This window comes from Sebastes fasciatus, chromosome 21, assembly GCF_043250625.1.
Source record: "Sebastes fasciatus isolate fSebFas1 chromosome 21, fSebFas1.pri, whole genome shotgun sequence".
NCBI classification, from domain to species: domain Eukaryota; kingdom Metazoa; phylum Chordata; class Actinopteri; order Perciformes; family Sebastidae; genus Sebastes; species Sebastes fasciatus.
Window position 1 is genome coordinate 7,195,137 of NC_133815.1, and position 26,394 is coordinate 7,221,530.

The 26,394-nt window shown below is 42.7% G+C and overlaps 1 protein-coding gene across 36 annotated transcripts in view; it reads right to left on the reverse strand.

The window, feature by feature from the left end:
* Positions 1 to 26,394, reverse strand: part of scrib (scribble planar cell polarity protein) — a 77,378-nt gene that overhangs the window by 30,469 nt on the left and 20,515 nt on the right. For 28 of the 36 annotated variants that reach the window (XM_074622175.1, XM_074622148.1, XM_074622144.1 and 25 more), the window contains exons 2-16: positions 15,332 to 15,449; positions 13,412 to 13,490; positions 12,676 to 12,765; positions 11,577 to 11,633; positions 11,120 to 11,183; positions 9,804 to 9,878; positions 9,477 to 9,621; positions 8,084 to 8,202; positions 7,736 to 7,935; positions 7,081 to 7,247; positions 6,768 to 6,895; positions 6,392 to 6,517; positions 6,058 to 6,243; positions 4,733 to 5,098; positions 2,451 to 2,513 (exon numbers count right to left, since the gene is read on the reverse strand). In XM_074622175.1, the coding sequence (XP_074478276.1) occupies positions 2,451 to 2,513; positions 4,733 to 5,098; positions 6,058 to 6,243; positions 6,392 to 6,517; positions 6,768 to 6,895; positions 7,081 to 7,247; positions 7,736 to 7,935; positions 8,084 to 8,202; positions 9,477 to 9,621; positions 9,804 to 9,878; positions 11,120 to 11,183; positions 11,577 to 11,633; positions 12,676 to 12,765; positions 13,412 to 13,490; positions 15,332 to 15,449 (1,983 nt within the window). The remainder of the gene's footprint in view (positions 1 to 2,450; positions 2,514 to 4,732; positions 5,099 to 6,057; positions 6,244 to 6,391; positions 6,518 to 6,767; positions 6,896 to 7,080; positions 7,248 to 7,735; positions 7,936 to 8,083; positions 8,203 to 9,476; positions 9,622 to 9,803; positions 9,879 to 11,119; positions 11,184 to 11,576; positions 11,634 to 12,675; positions 12,766 to 13,411; positions 13,491 to 15,331; positions 15,450 to 26,394) is intronic. The other 8 variants (XM_074622143.1, XM_074622154.1, XM_074622162.1 and 5 more) reach the window with 1 other exon arrangement.

Sequence of the window (26,394 nt, forward strand, 5' to 3'; positions counted from 1 at the left end):
CCAAAACTGGGAACGTGCCGACCGTCATCTACTGTAGGTAATACACCGACTATGGATAAGTACCTCATACAACCCCGCTTCAAAACACCAGAACTATCCCTTTAAGTCATGTGCAATCTATAAATGTTAACAATATCAAAATTAGACTGCTGAGAAGTAAACTTCATCCATCTTCATCAGTATGGCGCTCCTCCTCTGGCTGACAGTTGATTTACCTGCTATGTACCAAACAAAAACACCTGGAGGAAGCTGGTGAAGCAGCCCATTCATTCCGGGGCAACACAGCGTGGACAGAGGATGAAGAGGAGCAAAGCAGCAGAAGCAGAGGAAAGGTAGCGTAGCAGAGACGTTGTGTGGCAGAACCTGGTGCTGGACTGGGATTCATACTACCGTGTCTACAGTTTTAGCTATTTGGGGTATTGGTGGCATTTTAGAAGAAAATGACTAAAAAACAGACTAAGCTGTTACTCGGAGGTCTGTACTTGCTAATATTTACTCAGCACTGTTTATTCAGTGGATGGCCAAACAAAACTCAAAGATTAAACATAATAATTCTGTGTAACTAACAGGAGGAAATAAGAGACTCAACAAACAGGCCTTTAAGCTTAACCCTTTCCTGTATCAACAAAAGAGGAACAGAGCCTATAAATGGTCAGGGAGGAAATTGCTGCGACTTCCTAACAAATCAGTCTTATTAGTTGTTATTCAATAATAATCAAGGGTAAGTAATGGTGGATCACATTTGAAAAGGATAATGTTGCAAGGGTAGTGTGATAAAAGCTCGTTGGATGAAGAGCTGCATTACTGGCTCTAAACAATGTTGCTGCTCGTACATTATGTATGTGCATTTTGCATTAAGTCCTGTGACTGAGCACTCCCACAAGGATACATTAGACTTCCCACAGATGCAGTACTGTGCTAATGGATACAAATATCAAAGGTGATTGATGATTAATAATCAATTAACAGTTATTATGGCCTTTTATTTCATAGAATTAACTCACTAAATAAGTGGGCAAGGTGTGAATAATTTGATAATTTTCAGTTTTCAAAATGTGAGGGAGAAACGAGGGAGAGATGCAACAAATGTCCTCAGCCAGATTCAACTATTTAAATACAGCTGCATGTTATACGATTGTCACATAATGATTCCTAACCGAATAGAAATAGTTAGTGCAGCAGTTACATGTAGTTAACCAACGCTAACCTCATTGGCTTAGTTAACTATAAAGAGATCTAATGCATGATCAAATGGTGTTAAAAAGTGGACGGGGTTCAATGTTAATGGGTCAGACATCTACTTGCCCAAAGTCAATTTTGACTTGCCCCTACGGTTATCAAATAACAGAAAAGTTATTTGTCATGTTTTATACGACTTGCTCTTAAACTTGTGGCAAACTGCGTTTTACATAGTTGGAGTTTCGCCCTACATCCTCTAACACCACCCAGCTAAACTCCTGTTTCCAGTATAATTGAAATGTGTCTTTACCCAACAGCCAATGACATTTTTTTTGCTAATCCCCGATTGATATTGTGCATGTGCAACTCTCAACAGAGATGAGAAGGAAGCGAGATGGCTCACTCCTTAGCTACTTCCAGCTCCAGAAAAAAACAATGTGTTTAATTCTTTTTTACCACTTGCCTGATCGGGCAATTTACTAGCCCGATATGGCATTTTACTTGCCTCGGGCAAGCAGAAAATCCTTATTGTTGAGGCCTGGTGGAGTCAGTGATTCTGGAGAGAGATTGTTGATATTTGAACTCAACACCCAACAAATACCCCCCCTCCAGATTTATTGTCCCTCTCACTCCCACTTCCTTTCTCTTTATACATCCATATTTCCTCTGTCCGGTGCATGAGCATTAACGCCCTCTTGTTGCTGATTGGCTGGCATAGTGTTGTGTGCTCGGTCCGGGCGACTTTGTTTCCCATTTACAGAGCCAGGGCTGTGTATGTATGAACTCCGGATTATTTTTTCAGCGCATACACAGAATGGAGAGCTAGCAGACCGTGAGGAGATATTTGCTGAATTTGACAAAAGTGTATTAGACTAGAATCGCTGACTGCACCTTTAACTGAAGCCGATTGGATAAATGGACACATCTGAACAGTTTGTGAACGTCCAGAGAGCTGGTCTACTTTCCCAGGATGCACTCACACAGCACATTTACTCCCACCATGTAATGATAATAATGTTTGACCTCCTGCTCTTCAGTGAGAAAAACAATTAACGTAATAAATAAAACATGGCTACTTCCTTCCTGCATCCAGGTTCTGCCACACTGGCCGTCTCACAGATGAGTTGTGGTTAGGGGGTCCCTAGTGATTGGCTTGGATTAACCGTGGATCTCTGTGGGAATGTTCTCCACCTCTGAATACAGGTGGGTGAATGAGTGGGTGAGTGAGGGACACAGAGAGACAGACTGGACGGGAAAGAGTATGTACAGACCTCTTCCTCCTCAATTCGAGCAGGTTCAATCAGCAGATTATTGACTTGATCAAATGACACCCCCTGTTAGGACAGGAACCAGCGAGAGGCATGCGGATTAGTCAGGCCAAAATAAAAAAAACTCTTTCTCACACTTTCCATAAACTTCACCAAACACACCCAACACTCCACTGTCTGCTTGGACTGGACTTCCAGGTCCACTGGGGCGGACCACCTTGAAGCAGAAGCAATCCCCCACACTCACTCCCCAGCCACCAGAAGCAAATACAGGCAGAGATGGAAAGACAAGACCAAGGAGCTGAGCTACAGTGCAAAACACACAGTGTAGAGAGAGCGGACAAGAGAAGGCAAAAGCTCCCATACCAGAATAAGCCCAGCCTCCACACCACAGACAGCAAATTCCTCCAGGAGCAAGCTTTAATCTAGACAACAAGCCTACTTTTGTAAAAAGAAAACTGTACAGGGTTATAGTTCACTTTCAGCTAAGATATCTACAGGATGACTTCCCAAAAGTAATTCACAGATAGTTCAACAAAAAATCATAAAAATTATTTTGATTTGCTGAATTTGATTTACAAGAACTCTCCACAATAATTTAAACATCCCATAAAAGATTATTACCATGGTATGACACAAACAAGGATCGTTGGATCTCACATTCCAGCTCTGCCAATATATGTTCTGGTTGGTCTGAGGTCAGCCACACAAACAGATCCACATCCACAAACACACACAACACAGATTTGGTGAGACGATGATCACAGCGTTAAAAAGGATTTCTACAATCAGCGTGATAAATCAAAAATATTTACCCAAATATTAATGATCAATAAGGAGATTCATTTTCAGAAGCGACACCGGAGCAGACTTCACTCACTCCATTCATACTTACACACGCGCATAATGTTACAAGAGCAGAGTGTGGAAAATGTCGTTATTCATTTGAATCAGGAGATGGCTGATAATATGGTGAGAAGTTTAGTGCTGAATTGGGCCAGTGTTGTGCAAAGAAAGGCCTGCGGCTGCTTGTGTGGCAGGAACGTTATCATTTGGCATCAAAAGAATTCATATCTGGTATGTTAGTTGTGCATAAACAAAGATCAAGATGAAATCTCATGTGGAAGCACAAAGGTTTAAAGAGAATTTCAATTAGCTGTCTCCAAGTATGAGTAGGACTGGGCGATAATTCAATATGATAATTTATCGTCTTTCAATGGAATCGTATTGTGATGAAATCATATATCGAGATATCGTGATACACAATTACGTTGTCTAAATTGATAATAACAAGCGTATACTAACACATTTTTCAGAAAATGATATCAATTCAGTTAAATCAAACTATTGTCTTAATCTGATAACTTTGTATTTGTGTACATGCATGTATTTATTCATGTTTTTCTCTATAATTTCACTTTAAACTGTTCATTTTGCACTAAAGTTCTAAATTAAATGAGAAAATACTCTGTATTTTACATTTGTTGATTATTTAATACACATAGGAGTATATAACAATAGGCTTTACCATGTGGTTATTTCATATAGACTATGTATTTACTGGAACTACCAGAACACATGCTATATTGTGATATATATCGTTATCGAGATATGAAATTATCTTTATCGTGATAGAAGATTTTGGCCATATCGCCCAGCCCTAAGTATGAGACAATATGTGCAATGTTGTTGTTTATGTGTCAAAGAAATCTAAAAGATGCGAAGTATTGGAAAGTATCATCTTCAATGACCTCTGAGTGTTTGTAGACGTTTGCTGAAGGACATCTTTGCACGGGACAGAGCAAAGACAAAGTTCTGAGACTGTTGTCGAGTTTGTGGTTAAACCACAAAATCAACTCCTGAGAAAAAAACCCTGCCCTTGATTTACAGCATAAGGGGAGACGTCCTCATTTCCACAATGACCCTGCATGCAATGCCACATCCTTAATATATGCTGGCAGCCCACTCCAAACTGAATGCAACTTGCAAGGTGGTAAGGGCACTCTATGCATACACTATTAAGTGTTTGCATAGATGCAATGAGCAAGCAAAAAATATATTCAATTTAAATATATTCTTACAACGTGAATAGAAAATTTAAGCATAACATAGGTGAATGATGTACCTACGATACATGTCCTATTGTACCACTACATTTCTACATGTGTGTACAAAATGTTGGTTGAGAAATTAATGTTTTCTACTTATAATATGCAACAGTTTCTACCCAGCTACCCTCTACATCCCTGAACTGCTCCCTACCCGTGCTGGGATCTCTCCTTTACCTTGACTTGACTGGAGTTGACCTGGAGCCGACTGTCTTCAAGCTCCTGCATTCTGTGATGAGGCTGAGGGGTGCTTAGACTTTGCTCTTCCTCCTCGTCCTGCTCGTCTTCGGCGGGCTGCGTCGTAGAGTTCAGGCTCTCGGGATTGAAGCCCTGCAGCAGCGCGGCCACAGCCTCGGGCTTGGGCAGCTTGGTGATCTTGAAGTGCTTCTTGTAGTGTGGCGTGTCCTTTCGGATCAGACGCTGCTTCTCGGCAGGAACAGCCGGCCTCTCTTCCTCGTCGCTCCTCTCGCCGTCTTCCCTGTCCTCATCCTCGTCCTCATCCAAACCACGGATCATGGGCTCCTCTGCAAAGTGCACAGTGGGCTGGAGAAACGAGAGGGTTCAGAATTAATTAGTTTAAAAAAGGGGGACGACAGAGTATTTTTTTTTCAGTTAGAAGGATCGTCAACTGGGAAATAACATAACAATGTTATGGATACATCAGACCGGCAACACATCATCCAGAGTAGGCATCCATCACAACGCCCCTTTTAAAAGGGAAATCCCGCCTACTTTAAACAAACCAGTAATAGTAATAATTCTGTGTAGTTGGCTGCACCAACAATACATCCAAAAACGCTGATCTCCGGCATCACATCATCACCAAGACTGCACTCCTTTTTGAGGGAAAGAAACTTGCTGTCACATTAGGAGACCAAACAGGAAAATGACGAGAAGCTGTTGTGTAGCGGGTTAACCGAGGCTTTCACACTGAGATTTGAGTCACATACAGTATGTGTGAATATTCACTGTCAGTGTGGTAAATCGCTAAAAGATGCTGGTGACAGTGACTAGCATGGCTAGCTAAAGTTAGCTTGAGTAGGAGGTTGCTGCAGTACAGTCATTAGTCATACAGTATGTAGCATCAGACTGTTGTCTCTAACTAAATCTCAGCCCATAGATCAAACAGTTGAATATTAACAGGTTGGTTATTTACAGACAACACTCAGCCTAATGTGATTCTATCAAATATGTAGAGATGTCTGGACAACCACTGTGTTGGACGTGGGAAGACTGAAGGGACATGATGGTGATCAACCTTCATTTATTAAGGTATCACCAAGGTTTAGGTTTAGGCAAGATTGCTAACCAATTATTAGTCATATGTATAAAACAAACGTTTAACAAGAGATGAATGTCTACGAACTTGTCAAAATTACAATCAAAACACATGTCAAATTGCATTGATATCTATGGGATCTTCGGTTTTCTATCCCCTAAAAAAGGGGCACAGCCTTTTGCGAAGTACCCGTATGTGCCGGTAAGATGTTTAAAATATTCACCTCGATGTATTCCACCTCCATCTCATCCAGCTCGTCCTCATCCTGAGGGGAGTGGCCGTCCACAAGGTCCTCCCTCTGCGTGGCCGCTGTCACATTTTGTCTGTCCTCATGGGAGGTGGCCGACAGCGTGCTGTTGGACACATGGGAGTCATGGCTCTGATTGGAGAGGTCACTGAGCCGTTTATCCTGAAACCAAACGCATCACTTTGAAAGAGTGGAAAACTGCTTAAACAGCCAGATGGATTACTGCAAACAATTTACATCTCTAAATGATAACTTGCTGCTGACAGAATTGCCACGATAATCATTATACAGTCTGATGTATACTGTGTACCTGTGTATCAGGAGACTCTTCTTCTCCATCAGGTCTGGATGTGTAAGCTTCATTCCTCCTCTCCTCGATCACCTTCTTCATCACCTTCAGCTCACTAGGGTGCGGTGTGGCTCTGCGCTGAAGGCCCTGAAACAAAGAAAAACAGATTAAAAATATGCATTAGTATGGAGCTGTTACAAATACTTCTGTCAGTCATAACCTTGATCAGGTACAGAAAATAGTCACATGACTTTGTGACAATAAAAAGATATTCCGCAATCATTTGAACAACAGAGATGTACAGTATCAATGCTGAAAAGTAGGAGAGCAAAACATTAAATAATCTGAGCAAAATGACATGAAGAGGGTTTATAAAGTGATTGTTGTGTTTCCTCACTCTGCGGTCTGCAGCAGCCTCATCATCCTCATCCTCAGCCTTGGTCTCCTCCTGGAACTGAATGACTGACACTCGGTTCAGGTTGCTGTCCGTCCAACTGTCATCAACACTGTTCTGCAACAAGTTCTCTGTGGATCATGAAGGAAGCGGAGAGAGAGATGTCAAACTGAATTTATAGCTGTAGATTACAGAATCGGTTCTTGAAGAATTTAACAGTAAAGTCTCCCGCCAAAGATTTACCCTATACATGTCTAATGAAAAACAATAACAATCCAATTAAAACCTCACATTGCATTATCTAAGAGCTACTCACCGAGGCTCGGAGAAGGCTGCTGGGGCAGTAGATAGCAGGTCAGCACCTTCTCTCCTGTGCGCTCATCGTCCTCCGTCTGGAACTTGAGCATTGGCTGTGACTGGTTTTCTGCGAGCCACATGGCCTTCAGGTTGAGGTTTGTCAGGGCAAAAGGCAGGTTTTGTAATCTGGACAAAAGAACGGATGAAGGATGAGCAAGAACCTTTCCTTTTCAGTGAGTAAAAGTAAAATATAGTTTTTGGCAATCACAAAACTCTCTAACCTAAAAGTTAAAAGTTCGAAGAAACTCTATAATTTGATGCACAAAGAAAAAGAATTACGGGGATAACCTTCATAATTCTGCAGAAACCTTGCTCCCTCTATAACTTTTCGTAAATTACCAATGATCCTTTGACAATGATGCATTTGCTTGGTGGTTTTCCGATACATAATTTCCATAATTTAGCACCAGAGCTTGAAAAAACTTCTACACAAGGTTATACTGTTAGCTCCTGATGACACTAAAAAGGGTAAAATTGGAGGAGCGATGTCTCTGCACGATGCTGGCAATGCTAAAAGTCCATTTTTGGCAAAGGCAGCCTAATTAAATCTTTGACCTCAGCACGAAAAGGCTTCTGTGAATTATTTACGGTTCAGGGTGTTAAGTGAGGTTTACCTGTTTCCAGCCACATCCAGCACATGCAGCTCAGTGGCATCTGCAAGCTCAGCAGGCAGTTTGCCCAGGCGATTGTCTCTCAGTGAGAGGACGTTGAGGCTGGCACAGCCGCCCAGCTCTTTGGGCACACCGCCCAAACGGTTGCGGTCTACATTCAGGTTGGTCAGCTTCTTCAGCTTGCCCAGCGAGCGAGGAAGTGACTTTGAGGGAGTGAGAGAGACCCATTAATATTCAGTGAAAATTATCATGAAGCTTAATAGCTGTTAATTGGACTTGTATATTAATGGGCATACATAAATCCCAACTGGGTCAGTGTGAGGCTGTTTTAAAGGGTTTATATCTCCGTACCTCTAAAAGGTTCTCTGTCAAGACGAGTTCTGTGAGGTTTTCACACTCTCCTATTGAATCAGTCAGCTGGGCCAGTCTATTCTGGTCCACCTTCAAGATGGAGAGCTGTTTCAGGCAGCCTGGACACAAAACACAACACCAGTTAACAAAACACAATACCATTTTACAAACTGTAGCAATAAGACACCAACACTAGATGTGACATGTTGTCATTAGGCTTGTTTAGGCTCATTAGTTTTGCTTTTTTTTTAATAGAAATAAAAACCCATTTAGTTCATTTTCGTGTATCAGTGCCGTATAATCAATACTGCATTCATACAGTGTCAGCACAGAGTAGCAGGAGTCAGATTTCACACACAAAGGACGAGAAAAAGTTGACAGACAAGACGATGGCGGAGGATTTGGTGTCAAAGAGAAAAGCAAAAGCGCATATTTGGCAATATTTTGAATTTAAACCCAATGCTATAAGAAAACTGTAACGTTAATGAGGCAATTGGTGCGCAACGGATGGAGCTGTCACAGCCAGCGACCCACAACAGAAGAGCTCGACCGGAGAGGCCAGACACACAGCCATCCAATGTTTAAGATCAAAGTAAGCACTCTACATATATTGAGCATCATCTTTTCTTGTTAAATGTGGAATCGGTAATACCGGTGTTCTCACAAGTTTATTAACCGGTGGGAAAATTGCATCAACATGACATCCCTAGTTGAGATATTTTTTTTAATATGGACCCAGCTCTGGAATAAAGTAAATTGTAAACAGTAACACAGAGCTGTTGTTATTGCCCGTGTCACTCTTCACTGGCATTATTTTTCCAGTAGAGGGCAGTGCTCTTCTTACTTAACAGAGCACTGTCTCCTACTCTCAGTGGGCCTGCTCCAAGGTTCACTGAAACTAGTGCTGCCTAACTAGATGGAAAACTTTCTCAAATTGTTGTGGTTCTTTCATGTCAACTAATATTGGCCTCATTTCTGACAATAACCGACGATATTCTAATAAAGTATATGCACAAATAACACGTTCATGGGAGTGACTGTGAGGATGGTTACAACAGAGACAACATGTAGAAAGACAATGTGTTGGCCAATCAAACATGCAAGCGCACATTCCTGGTGGATTACTTTGTAACATGAACACCATATTTTCTGTTTACCTCTCAATCATTGTGACAAAAAGATAAAACTTTCCAGAGTGGTAAAATCATGTGAGTATTACAAACCGTTGTGCTGTGTTTTTGGCATCTGATAAGCCCTTAAACACAGTAATCTGTTATCTGAACTGGACTTCCTGGATCGTACTTCATGTCTCATTGAACAACACACCCCCCATCAACACTGTTTTCGGTGGGAATCCCCGCTAAGACAATGTTTCCCTCTTGTGTTTTCTCACCTATGCTGTCTGGGATGACCTCCAGCAGGTTCTGTGTGAGCAGCAGGTCAGTGAGAGCCAGGAGGCCGTTGAGCTCTGAGGGAAGCTCCTCCAGACGGTTCTCTGACACATCCAGACACACCAGCCTCCGGAGGTTCCCCAGCTCCTACAAACACACGGTAAATACCATTTACAGTGAGCCACAGAGGCACAATACAACCATTACTTTCACAGCACAAACAAAGTGGAAGAAATCTGCTAGAGGGAGAGAATTCTGCATGTGTGTAATGTAGTTTTATAAATAGGATTCAGAGTTTTTGCAACAGGGCAGCTTTAAACTGTACTTACTGGTGGTAATGAGGACAGCTGGTTCCGGTCCAGCCATAGCTCCCTCAGGTTGGGGAGAGCACCGAGGGTGTCCGGCTAAGAGATGGGACGAAGTAGAGAGAAGGAGAGGAGGAGGGAGAACATTGGGAGAGTTGGTTATTTTAGTTAATGTTTGAAGTGCAAATCCAGAGACTGCATGCTCTAATCAACACACGCAACAGTGAGTGAATCTGCTCTGAGGGTGTTGAGGCCACAGCAAACAGAAAGCATGTGACCTTATTACATACGCACTCTGTAGATCAATTGGATGATTAAAAGGTATCTGTTATTCACATCAACATTTTGGTGTCAGTATGTGGTAGAACATAGATTTTAGCCTTTGATTCTAGTTCTTATTCTTGTTGTGTGCTTGATCATTGTTGCTGTAACTCAGAAATATCCCCTCGGGGATTAATAAAGTACCTACCTACCTGATTCACAATTTTTAGTATGACTTTTGCACAAATAGATTTTCTATCTTTCTATCTGCTTATAAGGTACAGTTTGTTGTCCGTTCTGGGCTACTATAGAAACATGGAGCAACATGGCGGACTCTGTGAAGAGGACCCCGCTCCCTATGTAGATATGAAGGGCTCATTCTAAGCTAATGAAAACACAAAGATTCTTAGTTTCATGTGATTAAACACTGAAGAAAACATAGTTATGAATATTATATTCCATTTCTGCTAATAGATGCCCCGAAATGTTACACAGTGTTCCTTTAAAAGGTCAATAACTTCAAGAAACATGATCTTTAAATACAGTTTGGGATCTGTTATTCCTTGCAATTTTATCGAAGCTAAGTAGAACATTCAGTATTTGTTTACAGTCCTTGGCCATCTGGGCTAAAGTCTGCCAAAATTAACCCTAATTTAAGTCCAAGTGATGAATGAAATTAAGGCGAATGTCAATGAAGCAGTGGCTTATGGCAGGCAAAGTTTCCTCATGATGTCAGGTATTTGCTCAGCCTCCACCCTTGTCGGGTCATGAGGAATTGTTTACCGTCCTGTGAGACATGGTGGGCGTTACCAGGCTTAAAGCAGCGCTCAGTGTGAGGTATAGTGCATGCAGGGCCTCAGGTCGAACAGACCGGCTCTGCTGCGTTTGGTGAAGTAAACATGTGGTTTGGATCATAATTACTGTGGTGGGAATGTGAGAAGCATATTTGTGATACATGTCACTCTGTGTAGCAGTGCAAACATAAAAATAGATCATAACTGAGGGTGTTGTTTGAGCACTGAACAGTACTGCTGCATATTCTATTATATGGTTAAAAGGAAGATGAGTTGTTGACTTACCAAAACTTCCAGTTCATTGCTGCCCAGGTCCAGCTGTTCCAGTTTCACCAGGAAAGAAAGCGACCTGAATACGCACACAAAATAGCATATGCAGTAAGTCACACAACTATGTGCCCTGAAAGAACAAAGAGCACCGCTTTGCATACTATTACAACATACACATGTACTGACATATGCAAAGAATGTTTTTACACCTACATCACTACTAGTCACTTGTAGTTTCTCTCATGTTCTTACACACTACAATACATCTTTCCTACTACATTTGTAGGTGAGAGAGAGGTTCTAACTAAAAAGTAAACAATAGTAAAAGTAATAAAGGAGAAACAGCGGCGACTATTCCTGATGCATTGTGAGATTATTGTCAACAGGCACTTATTGTGCTTGATGGAGATGGTGGGGAATTAAATAGGAGGCCGAGCCCTGCATGTCTACGCTAGAGGGAGAGGACACTTACGTTGGCAGAGACTTCAGCAGGTTCTCCCGGAGCTCAAGCGTCACAAGGTTGGCCAGGCTATAAGAAGAGGAGTGGCAGTGAAAAGGAGGCGAGTAAAAGAGGAAGAGGGGTAGGAGTTGGCAGGTGGCGAGAGGAGAGGATGGGGGAGTGAGAGAGAGGAGAGGATGGGGGAGTGAGAGAGAGGAGAGGCAGGTTGTGTTAGTCAGATGGCAGGTCTGTTCGACCGGACTGCCTGGCATGGTGAGGGGCTCCTCCATCTGTCTGAGCACAGCAGTGGCCAAGAGCCCAGAGACCGGCTGCCTCACAGCCCACTGGGCAACACAATTACACTCCTTGAAAACCTGCTCAGTCTCCTAATGTTTGTCAAGTAGCTGTATTCACAATTAAGGCTGCGACTGACACGTTTTTAAATTATCAATAAAGGCCTTTACTTTTTGTGATTAATTCGCACACCAATATATTTTTCAAACTGTTGTTTCCGTCATGAATACTTTTACACACAACGCTAATATTATGCAGCGAAAAGCAGTGTATAATCTTTCCAGAATAAGGTTGATTTTTCTGAGCTTTCGCAATGTGAATAAAAGGCATCAACCAATCACATTGTGCGTGATGAACAAATTCAATACTATAGTGTACAACAACACGGACGCTCCATAGTCTGAACCAAGACGGCAAACTTCATTATTAACAAAGGCAGTGCAGTTCAGATCTACTCCGTCCGTTCTTACCTTTCCCAATAAAAGCCCTTGACATAAACACTGCATAACTGTTGAGAGGTAAATTCCCTTAGAGCATTTCCCTATAAGGAAACTAAACAGAGTTGAATACTGTTTCCGTGTCGATACCAACCCTAACCATCGTGGGGGGCACTGTAATTTTAACAGGAGGGAAACACTTTGACATAACACTGATATGAATAGTTTTGATGTGTAATATTCGCAGGTGAGTATGTAGCATTTTCGGGAAAATTCTGTACTATAATTAAAATCTGAAATTTTCAATCACTTATAAGGACACAACAAAAGTTTCTTTCACTATCTGAGAGAAAAACACATTTTATCCTATCAAATGATCTACTATGTGCACATGTACATACTTTCCGATGTCGTTGGGCAACGTCTGCAATGACACGTCGTTGAGTGCCAAGTGAGCGAGCGCTCGAAGTTGAGTGAAACCGTCCGGCAATCTGAAGCAGAAAGACAGGAGGGAGAGTAGTGGAGAGAGACTCTTAGGGTTTTGTTATACAGCACATGGGATCACTTAACTCTCACACACACACACACACACACGGCCTACTGGCCCTTTACATATTCCCATCTGTTTAAGTATTCAGCATCAAAGCTTTATCCAGTCACTCCATTGCTTTTTTATAGAAAGAAGTTCAAAGCTTAGACATCCCTGATTGGGGAGTTGGCACAACAGTGACTTCATACAGAAATATCATAGAGATTAACTAGTATCCAGGTTGGCTTAACGTACACTTGTGTTTCATACAGAGCCTTGTTTGGTCGAAAAGCTCATTGTCACACAAAAGCATGATCTCCTCCAGGCATTTGTTCACATACTTTGACAATTGTTTCTTAGCAACTGAGTGACTTCAAGATTTGCAGTTACAGATCAGCAAGTGCCGAGTGTACATTCTAACACACAACACGATTCACAGCTCATTTACAACAGCAAAGCAAAGTAATTGGAGCACATAGATGACACTTATCATGCTTTTTATCATTTTTCAAAGCAGTGCTGGTTCTCTCTCCCCTCGTTGCATCTGGGCAAACATATTTCCTCAAAGTGATGATGAATAGAGCGACGGGCTCCTCCCACTCACTTACCTGGACAGGGGGTTTCCACTGAAGTCTGCGATCTCCAAGGCCCTGCAGAACTTAATGCTCTCGGGGATCTCAGGAATGTCTGCAGGAGAAAAGAGGAGGTGTGTGGGGGGGGAGACAGGCATCAGCACCATGAACACACAGATTTAGAGCGGAGGGGTCATATCCTATGGAGCGATTCATTTTAAGTTCCTTGTAATCACAACCAGATGGCGAGAAAGTGAGAGAAAGGAAGGGAAAATGAGACAGAACGAGATGGAGGGCTGGTGAAAGTTCACTATTACATCTTCATTCCCCCCCCCCCTCATCACATATAATTTGGAGAGTAATCACACATCTATAGCTATTTGCTTTCATTCCAGTCATAATTAAGCTCATTTAACCCCGGTGTCTGTCAGGGAATGCATGGACACATGAGGATTTCATGATCAGCAGATGGATTTATTAGTAGTTTAGCTTTTAAATTCATGCTAAAATCACACACATCTGCTGTCATAAAATCATGTGGTTGGTTCGTTTGCTGAACCGAACGGAGACCCACCTTTTCAGGCGGTCTCGGTTTGGTTGTTTGGTTCACACCAGGGTTCAAACGACAGCTTTCATACAGGCCCAAACGAAACGTACTAACCGGGCAAACGGACTTGAGTTTGTTTTCACCGAACCAAACTGGCAAAGTGTGAAAGCATCCTTAGTCTTTACAGGGTGGTGTTCCCATGTATGACAAAATAAAGGGTTAAATAAAAAGAAAGAATGAGGGAAACCGATTTGGATGGTACTGGTTGATGTTAAAGCTTCTTTGATTGTAGGACTGTTTATCTATTTTGCCTCTGTTCTTTCCCACCTCATTTTCAGTGTCAAAACTGGTCAGAGATCTTTGTGGCAATATGTCTAATTTTGTAAAGTGCAAAGCAAAGAAACATATTGCTTCTGAGGGAAAAGAAGTTAAGCTGAGAGACACCCATTTTAGCTGCATGCTGCTGAAGATGTGCAGAGAATCGTGTTTCAACTAAACGTATTGCTTGTAACATAAAAACATTAAATTTGTATGATTTATTTGTTGGTGGAAAATAGAATTGAGCTGACTGCACCATACCCCATATTATTAGAAACGAGACTGTACAAAGATACACATGTTAGAAGCACAAGAAGATATCTGATCTACTGGCCTGAGAGACTGACCAGGTAAAGGACTTTTACCACTGGATCCTGCAGGTGCAGGTTAAGAAATCCCTACTGAGCCAAGAAGCCTATGACGCTTATCTGGCTCAGCGTCGTCCTGCAGCAGCAGCAGACAGACAGACAGATGGGAGAGGCCCTCACAGGCCACTGCACACTGCTCCCACAGCACCTGATGCAGTGTGTAGCAGAGCAGATGTCTCTCATCCACCATATAGGCCCTTCCTGCCACGGAGTATCAGTGTATTTGTGTGCAGCATGCAAGGACACAGAGAGGGCAAGATGTGTACGTGTGTGTGTGTGTGTGTGTGTGTGTGTTACATCTGATGAGTTGCAGAAATTGAATAGCAGCTCCAAATGAAATTAGTTTCACCTGAAGTCTCTGTAATATGTATGTAATATTACTTTTGGCTGCAGCATGGTGCTGAATTTATTTCTTTACTTGTCTTAGAAGAATATTTCAAGGGCATGGAAATTCATGTATGAGTGTCTGTTGTGCCTGGAGGTGAACTGGATAATCTAGCTAATATTTATCTAATGGCTGCTGCCAGTGTGTTGATTCTCCAACTGATTTGGTTATGCTCCTGTTGCTTAACACCACATTACGCCCTTGTTGTTTTGTGTTTTTGGGGGGTGGTCTAGACAAGAGCGGAAGGTTATTAAAGTAATTGTGTGTTAATGGGGCGGTCTTACAAGCAGAGATCGTAGAGAAACTAACACAAGTCCACAGTATATGTATTTGTGTACCGTTTCTGGAGATGTCCAGCTCCACCAGCTGCATAAAGTTGGCCACATCAGGAGGGAGTCTCTGGATCTCATTGTCACTCAGGCCGAGCTTCCGTAGGTTCAGTAGTCTGAAGAAAGGCTGTGGAGACAAATGGTACCATGTTAATCAAAACAGAACATAAAATACTTTCTCATTCTCAATTAATCAATTATCAAAATACTTGGTGATAATTTAATAGTTGACAACGAATCAATGAATCGTTGCAGCTTTATTAAGATTAATGTTATTAGTGTTTTAAATGTTGTAAACATTTCTGTCTGCCTTAACCAGAACTGCAAAGTGAACACACAAAACATCCCATTTATTCGGATGAGGGCCGCTTCCAGGACCTCTTTTAAAAAACATTCCATCGTCATATTCCCAAAAACTCCTCCTCGCCATGGCAACGCCAGCCAAACAAAGTGGCTTTCGATAGGAGAGTGCTGCTGCTGTGGCCGTGCCAAGTGCTTTCACAAGAGCCTGGTTGTTGGACGGGACGGCGTTCAGAAACATTCCTCCGCCAGCCGCGCTGTGTGCGTCTGTGTGTCATCTGCCGTTGAGATGGACAGACAAGACAGGCTGGCGGGGAGCAGCAAGAGTAACGGGCCAAAACTATGCAGTGATTAACCCCTCAATCAGTCCCTGGTTCTGCTGCCCACAGAGGACCCACTGTCTGCCCTGTCAAAAGCCAGTCGACTCCTTAGACGCTGCGAGGGAGGAAGACTCTTGAGAAAAAGTGCCGACTTGTGCTTTCTGGGGTAGGAATGTGTACAAACTCATTATTCAGGGATGCTTCCTGAACACAGACGTCTGCCAGCCTGGAGCCTCAACCTTAATTCAAATTAAAACTCAGACTTTCTGTTGAAAACAACCTTTGTGTGTCAATTACCAGAGATTAATATAATAGATTGAAAAATCCAGACAATTTCTAACCTCCTTCGTCCGTCACTGGGATTTAATTTCCGAAAATGTAGCACTCCTGTTTCCAAACTGTTGCATAAACATGCAGTGAATCAGATAACACAAAACCTTCTTTGATGTGTATTGTCAGGTTTCTGCTTGACAAAAGTGTGAAAACACACACATGTACACACACTCAATACAACATGCAGGGAGACAGCTCTACAATCATGCTGACAAAGAGAAGAATGCTGCAGTTCAGCTCCGCTCTATTCCTCGATGACAGACACGTCCTGCTCTTAACCAGTGATGTGTATTGTGTTTGGATGGGGAGTGAGCCGGCTACAGCAGCAGGTTTTTTCCCAGAATCTGTTTAGGGTTTGCTGGAAGAGCAAGACAGAGCTTGTCAGTACTTTCCCAATTATCACAATTTCCCAGCACTTGACTGGTATTTTATACCAGAGGTAGGACCAGGTCACAAGTAAGTCTCAAGTCTTTGCGCTGAAGTCCCAAGTCCTAAACTTCAAGTTTCAAGTCCTAAACAAGTCATAATGTGCTCTTCACCAAATGTAGAGTAACTGGTGCCAACTGGCATTTCAATACACTGATATTTTCACAGCGACATGGCCATCTGGAATGAAGCTAAGTGGTGAATGAGAGTGGTGTGAAAATGGTCGGCAGACGCTGCTTTATTTCATATACGTATCCTTTTTCATGTTTTTTTTCCAGCAAATTGATTGGTTCAAATTACGTGGAACTGGGGAATTAAGTGTAAGATAATCAAAAGCGAGTCCCAATAATATTTACCAAAAATAGAGTCCAGAGTTCAAGAAAAAAAAACACACCACTTTTCGAGGATTCAGCAATAAACAACAAAAGATAGAAATTTGTTCAGTTCAGTTTTTCTCCCACGAGTAAATCCCCTTCCCAAACAAATCAATAAAGGACCTCTCAAAACGTGTCTCCCAACACTGTCACTTTTTAAAACATGCTTTTTAATCTTTGGGCTTGGGGGAAGGTATCAAGTATTTTCAAGTCAAAAGGCTCAAGTCCAAGTGAAGTCATGAGTCACTGGTGTTAAAGTCCAAGTCGAGTAGCAAGTCCTTTTTTTGTTTTGTCAAGTCGAGTTTAATGTCATCAAATTTGTGACTCGACACACCTCTGGTTCCCACTGGCATCCCCACCTGATAGAGAGTGAAATAGGGGAGGAGGGAGGACATAAAGACATAAATACAGGAAAGGTTGGAGCCAGGGAGAGACAAAGAGGGTGTTGGCTCACTGAGCGGCAGGTGACAGGTATCAGATGACAGAAACAGGAAACGGGAGCTGAGGGCAACCACGTGACCGGGGCCAAGCCCAGATGGGAACCGGCCCCCAGGAGGGGAGGCAACCTTGCCGGCAGAGCAGGTGACACTCGGAGACCGAAAGCCTCTGAGGGAAAGGGGGTGTTGAAAAACACACCTGAAAACTCAAGATACAAGAACACACTTCAAAACAGTATGTTAACTCAGGTTAAGATTGTTAAGAATCAGGTTTTTCTTTAACTTCCCACAGTGAGGCAGTACTCTCAAAGTAAAGTATGAGAAGCCATATTACTGCTAATAGACAATCAACAATTCTTCTATTCAGGCTAAACCAATCACCTAATAAAAGCTTCTGCATCAGTGCATTCCTGTCCTCTCTTGATACCGTCCAGGGCTAGATCAGTGATGAGGGGGAAGCTGGACAGTAATGCAATCATGCCTGAGAACAAGTAATTACGAACACTCACAAAGATGGCCATTCACTCCTGAGTAGCCGCTCACAGACAGACTCTTTGCCGCTTTTCTCGGAAACAACCATGACGCTGTACCCAGTTCTCAAACCAGCTTTACTCCAGTATTAAATAAATAGCACAAAGATTTGATTTACAACATGTTTATAGTTACTGAGAAACTGTAAGATGCCGAATAACTTCAAATACTGACATAAGTAGCATGTAATAAATCTGTTCTTTGATGCGTCCCATTACTTTTAGAACAGTTAATAACTGCTAATTCCATCTTGATCTGATGTCCCTGTCGTTTCCCACTGACTGACGTACTTTCAAATTAAACAATGGAGAACCCACAGTGTTATACGGGTCAATGGGTCAATTGGAATAACAAGCGGGAGCAGTGGGATTTAGTGTACCGCCATCGTCTCCTCATTGTATTAGTGAGCCACAACAGCCGGCTCAGTGACTCAGGCAGTTTTTACAGGGCTATGCTGCGTGTGTGTGCGTGTGTGTGTGTGTGTGTAACCATTTATAGAGTGAGACGGCACGTTGGTTAGAAGCAGTGTGCTACATTTCCTTTACAACTTTACAACTGGGATGTTTTAATGAGGGCCTTGTGAGAGTTGTTTGCTTAAGGAAGGGAGTGAAGCTGTGAACAGGAGGATATAGTACAGTGGAACAGAAAGGAGTGAGAGGGGAGGGAGATAAATGATAGCCATGTCAGCAGAGGGCAGTGTGGGGTCTCAAGAGCACTTACAGTATTGCATAGCATACCAGTCACCACAACCAGTTTGCAAACTTCCACCAGAATACTATTTACCAGTTTTGCTCCTGTTTAAAGAAGGGGGATAATCAATTCTTAAGTCTTTGAGCCACAATACTAAGACTTTAAGGAATAGTTTGGGTGTTTTGACGTGGGGTTGTATGAGGTAGTTATCCATAATCGGCACGCCCCCAGTGTGGAGAAACAGACAGGAGCACCAGCAGGGGAGCAAAGCAATGTACTGCTGTGGACAGGGGCAGCAGCAAAACATATATATAGCCACCTAAAAAATCAGTTTAAATGTACACAACATTTTTGAATGTTGAACGGCTTTGAATTCCTGAGAAAAAAAGGAGTAGGTAAATTACATTAATGGTGGTTAAGACAGCTATGAGAATTGCCACAGCAGCACAGATTCTGTTGGACTATGATAAGGTTTCACACGGGGGAGGATCGGGTCTGTGTAACATCCACAATGGGACCAACTCAAGCTAGTGTGAAATGAGTTCTGTGGTATGGGTACTTAATTTGAGATATCCTCCATTATTACACAGTGAATGAAGCCTCGTCACCCATGAGCAACCTGTGACGAAAGACACGGCGAGGCGACGCAAAAGACACGGTGCACTTCAGTGAGTGTGTGCAGCATTGTAAAATGCTCTGCTTTGTCTTATCTGCATCACCATGCTTAGCTTTTTTTACTAAACGTAACCAAGTAGAGTTGTGTTTTTTTGTTATGTTTTGTTTCAATTTACACGTATTTAAAATCGTTTAAAACTGCAACACTAATCCGGGAGAAAATATGTTTCCTTCAAAATGTAATTGACAGTGCAGTTTAGTTGTATGGGAATGTCATTTTGTGGAGACAGGGTTGCTCAGACAGTGTTAATGTGCCACAGGATATGCGTTTGTACGTGTATGCAAGCATGCATGCTTGTTCATTTTGCACACGTCCTTAAGTCACAGGAGAGAGGATCCTGTGCTGTAGGTCTGTAAGTCAACACACACCGCTGTTTACACAGTCTTAGTTTTACTTTACTGCCAGGAACTCTGGCTACAGTAGTAGGAGGGAGGGAAAGAGCAGTATATTAACGTGCATATTTATGTGTTCATGTGTATTAGCAGCAGTGGGTGTTAGTTTAAGCGTGTTTATGAGTGTGTTTATGTGCACTGGTAGAGACTGTAAATTCCCAGGGGGGGGATGTTAATGTTTGCGGACCTCACATCACTCCACAGAAACTAATTAAAATGTGACTACAGATATGCAAGAAGCAAAGTGTGTATGTTTGTGACACATGTGAGTATGCTCTCTGTATATGTAACGTCCACTGTAGGTGCAGTGAGCCGAAGCCTGATGTTTACAGAGGCTGCAGTGTTCCAGTCAAGTGACTCCATTTAGCTCACGGTTTCCCTCCAATCATGCCATCAGACGGAGCAGGCTCCTCCTGCCCTGCAAACACACACACACTAAATTGAACTTACTGAGCACATTTAGTGTGCAGGAGACCGTAAGGAAACGCCAGACACTCAACTCCATGTTTGCCCTAATTCATTAACCTGAGGCCAGGTTCATTGTTTAAAAAATACTGGTATCATTTCTGCAACGGTGTACAGTCTTGGCATTTAGTGAAACGAAAACAAAAAAAGGGCTGAACCAGCTTGATCAGGTCTCAGCTCGCCTACAGAGGCATTTAATCACTGGACCCACACATCCAAAGTTGCTAGAAAGAGGAAGTCGAATTACATACCATCACTAAACCTCTCTCGTCTATTCTTCCCATTACCCTCATTTTTCTGTTTTACTCTAACACACTTCCTTTCCTCTGCAAGTTGAAGTCCTATTCACACATTCCCGAGCCTCTTAATCTTGTGCCAAATCTGCCCCGTCGGCCTAGTCCGCATGTCCGCACTCTTCCCAATATCAATTCCCTCACAATGCTCACAAGCTACACACACTATGTGTGCACACTACTGGGGTGAGGGGCTCAAAGAGAGGGGAGGGGAGAGCACATGCTTTTGTGCTGGTCTGGTCTCTTTCAGTGTCCGGGGAAATAAAAAAGCGGAGAGGATTTGGTTGACTGAGTAACTTGGTCGGTCACTCGAAAGGCGAGCCTCATTAGTGCACATCGTTTTCTATAGATTGCTGCAGTTATCATTGTGGTATAAACTCAGTACATGGGTGAGCACAGACACAAGGGTTGCGTCCGAAATTCCATACTAACACTAACTATTTAGTATGCTAAAAGAGTATGTGAGCTTCTTTAGTATATCTGAAACCTTAGTATGAAACCCATAGTATGCATTTTGCATACTATTCCCGGTGAAATATTACAGGATGCAATGATGGACACTACGACGGCATAAATATCTCGCGATACGGACGTTGACGGACAGCTCTGTAACATCAACAGCGATTCAATTTAACGGTAAGTATAACATTTCAATTTGCTAGACTTAATATATACGGTATTTAGAATTAATTCAGACTTTGATTCTCACAAATCATCGTTTTGGTCACAGGAAGTTGGCCTCTCAGGAAGTGACAACGTAAATTACTGCTCAGTGCGTCCGAAAAGATGCATACTACTTTTTATTCACACAAAAGTATGTTGAATGATAGTACACCTATTGGGGCCAAGATGAAGCCAAGGCAGTTCTGCAGTAAGAATCATTCATCCTCCTCTTACTAATATCTTCAGTGCAGAGGCATGTGAAGCAAGAAGCACCAGCAAGTCTACATGCTCAAGGCCAATGCTAATGGAGCAACATGGGCTGATGTTTGCTCTGCTGCTTGGCCAAAGCGCCCCCCTCCCCCTGTTCGAAACCCAAAGTTCCCAAAACTTCTACACATGAATGATGCCCTAACTGGTCCTTTTCCCCCTCCCTCCTTCCCACTGCTCTCTCTGCCGCTCCACCTCTCTGGGTTCCCTCCATTTTCCTTGGCAGAGGGACAAAGGCCGAGCAGCCAGCCCCACACAGGGCTGTCAGTCACAGGCCAGCTCTCGTTGCCCCCCTCCCTGCAGCCCAGCCAGGGGATTCCTCCATTGTCTGAAAGGGCACCACGGAGAAAGAGAAAGGGCTGAAAATGGAAGGACGAGGACTTGAAAGAGGAGTGTTGCAAAGGATAACAAAAAGCAGGAATGACTAAGAAGGATAGAGAAAACGAGTGGGGAGAGCAGTGCAGAGAAGAAAAGGAAGATTGTGTGCGAAGTGGAGAGGAGAGAGCGGTGGATTATTAATGAAGAATAGAGGGTAAACAATGGATTCCCACAGTGCTCTGGACACTAATGGGGACAGAGACTTCAGCCGCTGACCAACAAATTATCCCAACGGACTATAGACTCACTGCCCTTCTCTAATAGATGAATAATATAATTTATTAATCCAAACCGGAACACGCAACAACTGTCAATGTGGTTTAGTGTGGTCCACTGTGGCCCCAGTACAATGCTCCCTTTGGCCTCATCATAAACCCAAACACATCAAGCCGACAAAGCAACTACCCACAACTATAAACCTACATCCCACTTCCTCTGCCCTCACCCACTGTCTCCCACACAGTCTCCCTCTGTTGCCTTTGTGAGACAGGAACCAGCAAGAACAACCGAATCCACAAACACTGCACTGCAGATTTGCACCTATGTATTCTAATAGCGTCAATCAAGCATGCTCGCACACGATCTACGCGGCACATAAGTAGGCGTGTGGGTGCATATGTCTTTGTATGACCATGTAATTGTGTTTGCGAGTTATGTGTGTGAGTGTTTGTGTTTCACTTAAGTGGCACTTTCAGCTGTGACTTCCCTTATCCGGCTCCAGGCCACACAGAGAGCCGGGCGTGGTAAAGCCGGTATGACTGACGGCCAAGCTAACTCCCATCAACTTACACCTGTCCTGGTGGCTTTGATCTGAGCAGAGAGCAAACACAGCCGAAACTCAAGCCAAGTGATGTCTGAGCCTACCACTATACAGTAGCAGTTTTGAACTACAGTAGACAAATTCAGCTCTGACAATAAAACATTGAGGGGGTGATAAAAATCTGTAGCTAGCCACAAAAACAACACATCTTGGTAACAGTTCTGCTCTTGTCAGTACAGCCAACATTTGCACGATGAGGAAAAACAAAGCAAAGACTGTGGTGGTTGAGATTTCCTGGATGACTAGATCATTACTTTTTTAAAGTATTTTTTCAGTTGGATATCTGGGTTAGGAATGTCACTACCACAGTAAAAAACTAAAATAAAACAATAAATCCTATGTACTTCAACATCCACTGCTTTATTAACATTTGCATACTGGTTTATGCAAATTTATTATGAATCCATGATGATCCGTCTCAAGTTTCTCGCCAAAAAAACCCTACATTTTACAAGATTATATTTGAACACATCATGATATTATCATGATTCTGACTCAAGACACATTTCAGTGAGAAATAAACCATTCCCCCAACTAGAATTCTGATCTTAATCATCTAACAACCAAAATAATTTCAAATGGTGGTCCCTGAAGCAAAATGGGTCCGTGACTTAATGTGCATCAATTTGACACGAGAAAGTTTGAGTACCACTGGTTTAAACAAAGCCTATTGCGGAAAAGCAGGTATTTTATGTATTACAGGCTCTTTGTGAACTCTAATGTTGGCCCAGCCCTAAATTTGCATCCCCAACAAATACACTTGTAGCACCTGGGGCAACTATTAGTAACGAACGTGCTGGCATAAATAGTACTCTCTCTTGTTCCATCTGCCTTCTGGACATCCTGTACTTTGCTTTGCTGCCATGTTTTCGTAAGTGAGGATGAGTCAGGACATATTCAGTGAGGAATGGATGATGTATGTATACAGTCTATGTATGTGTTTATGTGAGGGAACTCTGGGAAGACTGCTCATGGAAAGGGGGAATCCTGACTGACTGACAAACAATGACAGTGTGGCAACGATAAACACCTCCAAACATATCTGCTGAAAATACAGTACAAGCCAGATAGAGTTTCCACTAAGCCACTGTGAGTGCCAATAAACTTCTTGCAAAGTCAACATGGTTAATAAACAACCACAGTGACAACTAGGGCTTTCCTCCCTTTGCCTCCTGGGAATGCTGATGAGTTTAGTGTTGAGTTGACACAATGCTCTTATATTTCAGTAGATGCCGATTGAGTTCAGCCAAATGTGCGGCCTGGAATGTTCCACTTATAGATTCCTATTTGACAGCTGTACATACAACGTCAACGCGCACTGTAAAATAAATAGAAAGCCTATATCACACTTGTGTCTGTTGATGTAGACTCCAGAGGGCTGACAGAGGAAGATGGAGAGAGAACAGGTGGACATGGTATTGTGTGGCTAGGAGGCTCTTCCACTCACAAATATAGATGGCTAAAGAGTACCACTACCGATAAATAAAAGTATTCAAAAATAATGTTTTATTGATTCTTCAAAAAGACAGCTTTTGTTATATTTGCAACCTTTCCATACCAAAGTGTATAAGTGGAAGCAGTTTTATATTAGTGTAAAATGTCTTAAGTGCAATAAACTATATTTACTTCCGAAAGACAAATGTATAATAATGGTAAATACTGTGGCACTCTTGGTTATGCCTTCTGTCACTACGAATGGTGATTGCTTGTTGCAGTAAAGCGATTTTCAGTCAGCAGCATTTTAAAAATAGACGAGTAATCCCTCCACTGTTGCCATACTGGTGGGCTAATCACTGCTTTGGTTACTAAAAACCGTCACGGTGATAGAAAAGCTTGCACCACCAGTCCGGGGACAGCATGTCCACCACTTGATTAACACCAACACACAGAAAAACAGAGAGAAAGAGAGGGAGCTAGCGCTGAGTCCCGGCACAGATTTGCAATCCAAACCAAATTCAAAGCAGCAGCCGGGCTGAAAACCTTGAACTTGATCTTTTCAGAGCCTTAACACCTGCCTGCAGTATGCTTCCGTTTCAGGTTTCATAAAGCCCATCTTCCACCACCTGACTAAACCAGTCAGAACACTTAAGCTAGAAAATCAATAGAGTGTTATTGACAACATCCCACAACGTTAGAGAAAGCAGGACCCAATATAACAACACAAACTGCTCCATGGGCTTAGGAAATCTGCTGGAGGGAATGACCAGCCATGTTAGGAGGTTTCTGTGGGGATGGACCAAATCAAAAGGCCTCTGTCCAAAGAGGGTGCAACATAACCAACACTGGGGATGTCACGAGAACCGATACTTTGATACCAAGTTGATGGCAAAATTCTGAAACCTGACAGTACTCGTTCTTCTACAGTACTGCAGGTACCGGGGATCAGGGCTCGACACTAGCGTGCCCTGACTTCCCGGGGACAATAGAAAATGTGTTTGGGATGGGACCAAGTTTTGTTAGCAGCACTTGTTTGCTAATACATTAATGGATAAGGAAGCACACACACTGCCCCAATTCAGACTGTGCTGTTTAGTTGAACTAATGGCCTGAGATTCTCCAGCTATGCTCTCACTCAACAAGAATGAGTGAGCACACAGGGAGATCAGAAACCGTAGAGGAGGCCCTTCACCTCCACCCCCTCTCCCGGACTTCATCACATGCTCTCCCATTCTCTTTCTGTGTTCCCACAAACATGACACAAAACCAGAAGCCCCATTGTTTATAGTCCACAGAGGACGTTTGGCTCTTTCCTGGATGGGCTGGATCCGGTATGTGCTGCCTGCCTGCCAGCTCTCCGTTTGTCCCACAGTGAGGCTCTACTGGAGGGGACCAACATGGCACTGCACGGCCCAGGCATTACGAGTAATTTGCGGGCTAGTTAGTGCCGTCAACACGTAACATGATCAAACACATTAGCAACAGAAAGAGGAGCACTTTGGCTCTGTAGCTGCTTGATTCAGCGTAAGTATAAAGAAGGGCATTGAACAGGCTCTGCGGAAGATATGCATGAAGCTACTTAACATCTTTTACTACTACAGGGACTTTGTTGAGTATTATATCTTAAAAAACTGACTGAAAGTGCTTGTGTGTGTTGCGAGTAGCATCGGCACAATTGATGTATTGTGCGTGTCCAGGTTGTGGCCTCCCTCACAGGATCATGTGGCTCAGTGTCTATCATTTTCCAGTAACAGTCTCTGCATTTTCCCTCACGCAGCAGGCTTGAAACCGGTTTCGGTCTTTATATTTCTCCCTCAGTCAGGAATGTTTGAAACTGGCTTGGAAATAGACAGCTATGGACTTGGGCAGGTAAATTGACAGTTCGCCGCTGAGTGCATTTTTTATTTTGAAATTTTAGAGATTTTTGGCAAGATAGTTTTCAAACAACCAAGATTTAATGCTGCCAAGTTCTGACACACTGTACAACGATCATTATTCACAGAACATTTATCACAGCATTCCTTAAAGTCTCTGCTGACAGATTGAATGACGAGAGAGTCTGATGGCGAGGATTGATATTCACTTGTAGTTATAATAGCTAACGCTGTATTACCACTAGGTTGTACTACAGTGAGAGTGATTTTTGTTGCTTGAAAAAAATGCAGGGCTCAGCAGGCTGGATTGTGGGTCCTTCAAGTGACACCAACATCAGCTTATCCATCATCTCTACTTTGAGAGATGACCTCCAATCTGTCTTGATTCTGCTTAGA